General features: G+C 38.9%; 3 protein-coding genes across 3 annotated transcripts; all 3 read left to right on the forward strand.

Annotated features, from left to right (window-relative positions):
• The first annotated feature begins 847 nt into the window (after positions 1 to 847).
• On the forward strand, positions 848 to 1,264 carry LOC138877429 (uncharacterized). Its single transcript, XM_070157038.1, has one exon. The coding sequence runs from the start codon at positions 848 to 850 to the stop codon at positions 1,262 to 1,264; it is 417 nt and encodes a 138-aa protein (XP_070013139.1).
• Positions 1,265 to 4,956: 3,692 nt separating this feature from the next.
• LOC138877430 (secreted RxLR effector protein 161-like) lies at positions 4,957 to 5,586 on the forward strand. Its single transcript, XM_070157039.1, has one exon. The coding sequence runs from the start codon at positions 4,957 to 4,959 to the stop codon at positions 5,584 to 5,586; it is 630 nt and encodes a 209-aa protein (XP_070013140.1).
• Positions 5,587 to 6,319: 733 nt separating this feature from the next.
• LOC138877431 (uncharacterized) lies at positions 6,320 to 7,213 on the forward strand. The gene has a single exon (XM_070157040.1). The coding sequence runs from the start codon at positions 6,320 to 6,322 to the stop codon at positions 7,211 to 7,213; it is 894 nt and encodes a 297-aa protein (XP_070013141.1).
• Positions 7,214 to 9,154: the final 1,941 nt, after the last annotated feature.

A 9,154-nucleotide genomic window follows, 5' to 3' on the forward strand; every position in this document is an offset into this window, starting at 1 on the left:
TGAGTCTCAATCAAACTTTGATTACTAACTCATTAAATAATAGTGAATGTTCTCTTTTGCAGGTATTGCACATACGCAGAAGTTAAACGTGAATATGGAGCAAAATAGCAACGCTTTTTGCAAGCAGTTCGTGTGTCATTCAAGTGTGCAAACCTGAAGCTACTTGAATGAGATAGACGAACCAATTTCATTGTGTATATTCTTATTCTAGTTCATTTGTAGTAGGTGGTTTAAAGTTGTACCTTTTCAGCTTTCATAGAAATTTGTAATAGGTACTTTGGGTGTTCAAGTTATAGGCTAACTTGAAGGTGTCGCAACAGTTGAGGTTGTGTGCTACACATGGATTAGAGTTAATCCTTAGGTTTTCAAAGAGTTTTGTAAATGCTGTTTTGGCTCAGTGATTTTAGTGGATGTTTGGAAAAATCCTACTGAGTAGTAGGTCGTGTTTTTTTTACCTTTTGAGCCAGGTGTTTTCCACGTAAAAATCTCTGTGTTCTTTATTTTCTGTACTTTTAATTCCGCAACAGTAGCAGTTAGAACACCTAGAAGAACCAGGTTCTTCTAGATCAAAAAATTGGGTACCACACAAATCACCCCCCTCTTGTGTGGTATTAATGTTTAGAACATCAATTGGTATCAGAGCAGGTTATCCTTAAAGAGGCTAACACCTTAGGAAAAGATCAACATGAGTGCACCACCTGGGAACTGGGAAGAGCAATCCACTACCAGGACTCCACTGTTCAATGGATAGTACTACTCTTAGTGGAAGAACAAGATGAAGGATCACATCATAGGAGAAGACTATGAACTCTAGGACATAGTCACTGATAGTCCTTTGGCAACTACAATGAAAAATGAGGAAGGAGTGGTTGTGCCAAAGACAAGGGCTGACTGCACTGCTAAAGACTTTAAAAAGTGGGAGAAAAATGCTAAGGCCAAGAAATGGCTTGTGCGTGGACTAGGTACAGATGAGTACTGTAGGATCCAAAGTTGTACTACTGCCAAGGAGATATGGGACACTTTGCAAGTGGCTCATGAAGTAATACCTCAAGTGAAAAGATCCAGAGGAACACTGCTGTATTCTCAATATGAGAATTTTACTATGAAGGAAGGAGAAACTATCCAAGAGATGTATACTAGGTTCACTACACTGACAAATGAACTTAAGTCCCTTGGAAAGATTATTTTTGAAGAAGACAAGGTTGAGAAAATCCGGACAAGGGTTCTGCCAGTCTCATGGGAAAGCAAAATCACGGCCATTTAGGAATCCAAGAATATTGCTACTCTCAAACTGGATGAACTGATTGGAAATCTTACTGCTTATGAACTGAGAAGGCAAACCATGAAGATGGATACACATAAGAAGGAGAGAAGCCTAGCTCTCAAAATTACTGAAGGTTTAAATCTGGAAGATGATGAGATGGCTATGATCACTAGAGAATTCAAAAAGTACCTGATGAGAGGAAAGAGTTCTTCAAGAGGTACAACCTTCAACAAGTCAAGAGCTCCTAAGAAACAGACTAATGAGGGTTACTACAAGTGTGGTAAGACTGATCACATGATCAAGAACTACCCTCAATGGGAAATTGAGTGGAAGAAAGAAAGGGCTGAACGAAGGAATAGGAAGAAGGAAAAGGTTCACCAAAAAGGAACAAAGGTTCAACCAAGGCTATGGTTGCTGCTTGGGGAGAAACTTCAGATGAAGATTCCGAAGATGAAGCTGAAGAAGAGCAAGCACTGATGGCCATCAGAGAATCAGATGATGAACAAGAGGTAAGTATCCTTTATCTAAAAAATAAGATTAAATTTTTGTCTAAAGAAAAGTTGGCTGAGCTACTACTAGACTTCATTGATGAGTCTGAGATAATTAAAAATGAGAAAGAAGTTCTATCTATGGAATGTGTGATCCTAAAAGCAAAATGCAAAAGTCTAGAGTCTAGGGCTAATGAGAGTGATAACACAAATGCTGAGTTGAAGAACCAGGTTCTTGAACTTGATAAAAGTGTCCAAGAACTTAGGTCTGAAAACTTAAAACTGAAAGTAGGAACAAGAAAAAAGAAAGCTGATCACACATATCTCACTCTAGAAGAAAACTTGGGAAAAATGAAAGATGAATTGTATAAGAAAGATGAACTCATCAAAGTCCTGAAGGAAGATGTAGGAAAGGTGAAACATGAACTAGACAGAACTTGCAAGTGGAACAAGGCTTTTGATGCACTCTCTTGGCTGCAAGAGCATCACAGTAGCAACAAAAGAGGACTTGGCTATGGGACTCTAGAAGCAAGTACCTCACTCTTCCTGAAAATAAAATCTGCACACACTGTGGCAAGGCTGGCCATTACAAAATGAATGTAATGCAAAAGAAAAGGCCAGTCAAAAGAACAAAGTCTTTGTTCAAGAGAAAAACAAGCTGCCTGGGTGGGCAAGAAGGAATATAATTCATCCTTTTGCCTATAGAAAGGGACCCAAACTAGTTTGGGTTCCTAAGACTAACCCCTGATATCTTTTTGCAGGTCCAAGTGAAAGGGAGGAGCGAAATATGATATATGGATAGTGGATGCTCAAAACATATGACTGGGAACAAGGACCAGTTCCTTTCACTTGAGGACTTAAAAGGAGGTAATGTCTCCTTTGGTAATGAAAAGAAAGGTGAGATCATTGGGGCTGGAAAGGTAGGCAAAACAGATTCTCATTCCATAGAGAATTTCAACCTGATAGATGGATTGAAATATAGCCTAATAAGTGTGTCACAATTGTGTGACGGAGGTAATGTTGTAGCTTTTACCTCTACCAAATGTTTTGTGATTAACCTTACCACTGACAAGATTGTTTTGCAGGGAAAAAGAGTTAACAATATTTACAGTGTAGATTTGTCTACTCTCTTAGAAAATGAACTCACTTGCTTAAGTGTGTTGGTTAATGATCCCCTCCTGTGGCACAAAAGACTTGGTCATGCAAGTCTAAATCAGCTAAACAAATTAGTCTCTAAGGACTTAGTGATAGGGCTACCAAATATCAAGTTCAAGAAAGACAAAGCTTGTGAGGCATGTGCAAGGGGGAAGCAGGTAAGATCATTCTTCAAAAGCAAGAAAATGGTAAGTACAACCAAGTCATTGGAACTGGTCCATATGGATCTATGTGGTCCAATGAGAACCATGAGTAGAGGTGGAAAGAAATATGTAATGGTGCTTGTCGATGATTATTCTAGATTTACCTGGGTTATATTTCTAACCTCAAAAGATGAAGCATTCGAAATGTTTATTGCATTTGTTAGAAAAACTCGGAAACAATTAGGAAATCAACATGCATCCATTAGGTTTGATCATGGAACTGAATTTGAAAAATTCCAAGTTTGCTGAATTCTGTGATAAAAATGGTATAGATCATAATTTCTCTGCCCCTAGGAACCCTCAACAAAATGGAGTAGTTGAAAGGAAGAATAGAACTCTGGAGGACATGGCTAGAACCAAGCTGCTTTCTAGTAAATTGCCCCACAACTTCTGGGTAGAGGCCGTAAACACTGCATGTTACATAATCAATAGATGCATGACCAGACCTCTAGTAGAGAAGACTCCCTATGAGTTACTTAAAGGGAGAAAACCAAACATATCCCATCTTAGGGCATTTGGTTGCAAGTGCTATGTGCACAATAATGGAAAAGACTCCCTAGGTAAGTTTGATCCCAGAAGTGATGAGGGAGTATTCTTGGGATATTCTTCACATAGCAAAGCATATAAAGTGTTTAATAAAAGAACTCTGTGTGTAGAAGAAAGTGTACATGTAATATTTGATAAAACTAACATTCTTTTTGAGAGACAGGAACATGAAGATGAAGCCATTGGATTGGTAAAGGAATTGACTGAATCCCCAGCACAAGTCAAAGTGGCATCAAAAGAAGGAACAAGTTATGGAATAGGTCCTTCAAATCAGGGCAAGCTGACAGGGGGAACTAATCAAGGAGAAATTGAATCAAACCCCCTAGAGGAACTTGTTCATGAACCTATTCGTCAACAATAGAACGTGGGAGAGACATCTAGTAGAAACCAGTTGGTTCTGAAACCTCACAAGTATCAAAATTCTTATCCCATTGAGAACATTATTACTAATCCAACATCTGGAGTCAAAACTAGATCACAACTAAAGAATCTGTGTGCTTTTGATGCTTTCCTATCTCTTATTGAACCTAAAAATGTTGTTGAGGCTTTGTAAGATACAGATTGGGTGAATGCAATGCAAGATGAACTCAACCAATTTGAAAGAAGTCAAGTTTGGTATCTAGTTCCGAGACCCAAGGACAGATCAATCATTGGTACAAAATGGGTCTTCAGAAACAAACTTGATGAAGATGGAACAGTTACAAGAAACAAAACAAGACTGGTGGTACAAGGATACATCCAAGAGGAGGGCATAGACTATGATGAGACATTTGCTCCAGTTGCAAGACTAGAGGCAATCAGACTCCTCATAGCCTTTGCAACACACACGGAATTCACTCTTCATCAGATGGATGTCAAAAGTGCCTTCCTAAATGGCTACCTAAAGGAAGAAGTATTTGTGAAACAACCTCCAGGGTTTGAGAGCAAGGAATGTCTTATGCATGTGTACAATTTAGACAAGGCACTCTATGGGCTCAAGCAGGCCCCAAGATCTTGGTATGAATGGCTATCCAAATTCCTACTGGAGCATGGTTACAAAAGAGGTAAAATTGACAGTACCTTATTTTTAAGGGAAAAAGGTAAAGATCTTCTTGTTGTGCAAATATTTGTGGATGACATCATATTTGGGGCTACCACTGATAGGCTGAGTAAGGACTTTGCAAAACTAATGGGCAGTGAGTTTGAAATGAGCATGATGGGTGAGCTTAACTTCTGTTTAGGCTTGTAGATCAAACAAAGTTCAAATGGAACCATGATCCATCAGCAGAAGTACACAAAAGAGCTAATCAAAAAGTTTAAAATGGAGGAATCTAAAGAAACAGACACACCCATTGCAACTGCCACCAAATTAGATATTGTTGAAACTGGTTCATCAGTCGATCAAAAGTTGTATAGGGGTATGATTGGTTCACCCTTGTATCTTACTGCAAGAAGACCTGACATCGTTTTCAGTGTAGGGCTTTGTGCTCGTTTTCTGGCAAATCCAAAAGAGTCCCACTTGACTGCGGTAAAGAGGATACTGAGATATCTGAAAGGCACCACTGATATGTGTCTCTGGTATCCTAAAGGTAGTAATTTTGATCTAGTTGGATATACTGATATTGATTATGCATGTTTCTTAGTGGATAGAAAAAGCACCTCAGGTATGGCACATTTCCTTGGTTCATGTCTTGTGTCATGGGCTACCAAAAAGCAAAATTATGTGGCCCTATTTACTGCTGAAGCTGAGTATGTTGCTGCTGCTTCATGTTGTGCTCAATTGCTATGGATCAAACAACAACTGGTAGATTTTGGAATTGAAGTGGGATGTATTCCAATATTCTGTGATAACACTAGTGCTATAAGTATGACAAAGAACCCTGTTCATCATAAGAGGACTAAGCACATAGATGTTAGACACCACTTTTTAAGAGATAACTATGAGAAATGATCGATTTCAATAGAATTCTATGCTACTGATAAACAAATAGCTGACATCTTCACTAAAGCACTTAGTAGAGAAAACTTTGAGAGGAACAGGTTAGAGTTAGGGATGATTAAGATCACCTAATAGGTCCAGTTCAGAATGCACAATGATATATATATATTTTGGTTAGGAGTTCTAACTTTGTGTAAATAGCTATATTAATTCTTACTCAGTTTCATACTTTAATTAGTATACTCCTGTGACATGTGTATGACTCACTGATCTCTTACAAAGTTTATTCTATTTTGGAATTTGAGGCATGTTCAAGAGAGTTCTATATAAAGAACCTGGTTCATCAGTATGTGTTCATATGAAAAGCTCAGGTATGTTTTCTATACTCTGCATAATTAGAAAGATTATTTTTCCAATCATGACCAGAAGTCCTACATTCATCAAATTCCCAGAAATTCTATCAGTTGAGCATTGAACCAGTTTCGTTCGTTTAGAACTCTAAAAATCGGGATTTTTGCCTAAAATCTAGCGATGCCTAATAATCACTAAGAGACTGGAATTACATCTTGATTAGACTTCTAATTGACCTCTGAAAAAGATGTCGTTACTGCATTTAAGTCTAATCATCTTTAAATACACGCCACACCTCTTCTTCATTAGTACATAACCGTCAAAACTCTTCTCAAGTTCTGATCGCCCTTCTTCTCACCAAAATTCCCAAATTTTTCTTAAGAAACAATCTACCATGACTAACCCCCAAAATAATCCTGGCACTCCCCCACCAGTATCACCTTCAAATACTTCCTCATCTACACCCCCTAGTGAAACCCCAAAACCTAGGTTTCGCAGGCAAAAAATGTTGGCCAGAAAAATTGTAGCTTCTAGAGCTATAAGAAATGTTCTAAATGAGAAATTGAAGGCTAGCCAGAGGAAGGAAAGTCCTACTCAAGAATCTGACTCAAGCTCTGAGTCTGAAACTTTTATTTCTACCAGCGAAGGAGAAGAACATGGGTCTTCTGACACTGCCAAAATTCAAGAAACCCCTGGTGAGGTAAGTTTTTGTGTGGTACTCTCTAATATGGTTGAAAATGTAGAAAATAGGTTTGTCTTGGTTGGTCCTGTTAAAGATGTAAAAGGGGCTGAATCTAGTAGAAGTGGAGGTAAAAAGAAAGAAAAAGAGAGAGAGCGAGCAAGTGGTGATGAGAGGGGAAATGGGAAAGAAAAAGTTCTGGCTATCTGTGGAGGTGTTGAAGAAGGTGGTAACAAGTCAGGGGGAAGTGGTTCTGGGGAGGCGGCTAAAGGGCTTGTGCATCTAAGCAAGCAACAAGATCAACCTAGTTCATCTGTTGAGGAAACACTGGCTGATCTTCTTAAGAGGGTTGGGGCCAGTTATGATCCAAAGAAGCGTAAAGCTTCCACACAAAAGGCTCCAACTGCTTCCAAGCCAACAAAGAAAAGCAAAATATCATCCCCAAAACCTACTGTACCTTCAGTACTTAAGGGAAGAGCCACTAGAAGCAGGGTCAGACAAAGTAAAGCTGAGTTACAGAAAGCTCTAGAAGAAAGCAAGAAGAAAAAGAAGGAGAAGGGAAAATCAAAGTCTGTGGAGAGTTCTGAGGTTGCAGAAGAAGAAGAATAGGAGATGGAACTGGTCCATCAAGAAAGGGGAACAACTGTGGAGGTATCCTACACCCAAATCAAAAAGGGCTAAGGCTTCTTCCAAGAAGTCTTCCTCTGAACCGGTATCTGATGAACCCTCTTTAGCCAAAAGAACCAGATCTGCAGTGAAAGGTAAGCAGGTAAAAATTACTGAGGAAGAAAAAGAAGAGGAATCTGAAAAGGAACAAGATAAGTTTGCCATCTTTGGCAGAAGAAATTTTTGAAAGAAAGACTGTTCAGAGACCTGGTTGAGCCAGGTTTGTGCAGAAAAGTGAGATGAGGCCAGAGCACAAGGTCTTGTTTGAATTTGTTAACAAGTGCCTGCTGCCCAGACAGGAGAGGTGGCACACTGCCAACTACATGGACCTGGTTCTTATGGAGTGCCTTGTGAGAGGAATGCAGATCAATTGGCCCGCCTTTATTGTCAAATTACTGGACAGGGTCATAAATGGCTCCAAGGCTCATGCCACCCCATATGGGTTCATATTAACTACTGTTCTGGATAGGCTGAATGTGCCTTTGAAGAAATGGGAGATGGCATCAAGCCAGGAACACTTTGGCGTCAAGACTCTTCTGGCTTGTGACTATCCAGTCAATGCCACCCCAGTTGAACCTGGTTCATCCCTGCAAACACCTGTGAATAGCAAGGTTAGGGCTTTGGTTCAAGAGTGTGGATCTAAGGATGCTGAAATTGCTCGGCTCCAGGCTCATGTAGCTAAACTGGAAACTGAAAGAGATGGCCATAAAACTGAGCTAGCAAAAGAAAAGGAGAGGAGTGATGGGATGCTTCAGAATATTCTCAACCTTCTCCAAACCCAACCCTCTAGCTCCTCCAAGCCTTAGGATGTCCAGTTGTTGTCTTCTAAACCAAACTAGTACCCCTACTGACCTAGATTATGGACTTTTTTGTTTTTTTGCTCATGTTTTGGAAGTTTTTCTTTCTTTTTGTGGCTTGTTGGTGGAAACATATCTTATCAATGATAGCTGTTGTTTCTCTTGTTCTATGAAGATTTTGCTCTTAATAGTTTGAATATGTTTGTTGATTATTGATGATTTCATCCATGTTTTCACTTGAAATTGCCCAAGTGGTCATGAGTAATTACTAAAATGTGGGATTCACAATGCATGCAACTTTTCGATGATGCCAAAAGGGGGAAGAGATATTGTGCTTTACTCTTTATTCTGAATAATGTGATATTTATAACCTAATTAAATCTGGTCCTTGATGATAAGTTAAAATTCTAAGTTAATGTGTTGATGGTCAAGCTAAGTTCCTACAGGTTCTTTGATTAGTAAAAGCACAGAGTTTGTCGTCATCAAAAATGGGGAATTTGTTGGCCCAAGTTCAGGTGAAGTTTTGAAGAATGATAAATGAACTCAGTCATGGACCAGGTTCATCATGTGAGACATAGTATTTATCAACCTAGACATGTGAGATACACGTGAAGGAGATAAGTCTCAGTAATCAAGCAGCAATATCTCCTGAATTGATCGAAAAGGTTGCATATTGGATGAGGAGAGAAAGTCTGATTATGGGAAGAGGACACAATCACACAATCCAAATAAATGATAGGGTTGGAGTTTGTATTGAACAAGGACTCAACTTCGATCGAAGATCAACAATTGAGTCTCAATCAAACTCCGATTACTAACTCATTAAATAACAGTGATTGTTCTCTTTTATAGGTGTTGCACATATGCAGAAGTTAAACGTGAATAGGGAGCAAAATAGCAACGCTTTTTGCAAGCAGTTCGTGTGTAATTCAATTGTGCAAACCTGAAGCTACTTGAACGACATAGAAAAACCAGTTCCGTTGTGTTTATTCTTATTCTAGTTCAATTGTAGTAGGTGCTTTAAAGTTGTACCTTTTCAGCTTTCATAGTAACATTTGTAATAAGTACTTTGAGTGTTCAAGTTATA

Source organism: Nicotiana sylvestris, chromosome 9 (assembly GCF_000393655.2).
Source record: "Nicotiana sylvestris chromosome 9, ASM39365v2, whole genome shotgun sequence".
Taxonomy (NCBI): domain Eukaryota; kingdom Viridiplantae; phylum Streptophyta; class Magnoliopsida; order Solanales; family Solanaceae; genus Nicotiana; species Nicotiana sylvestris.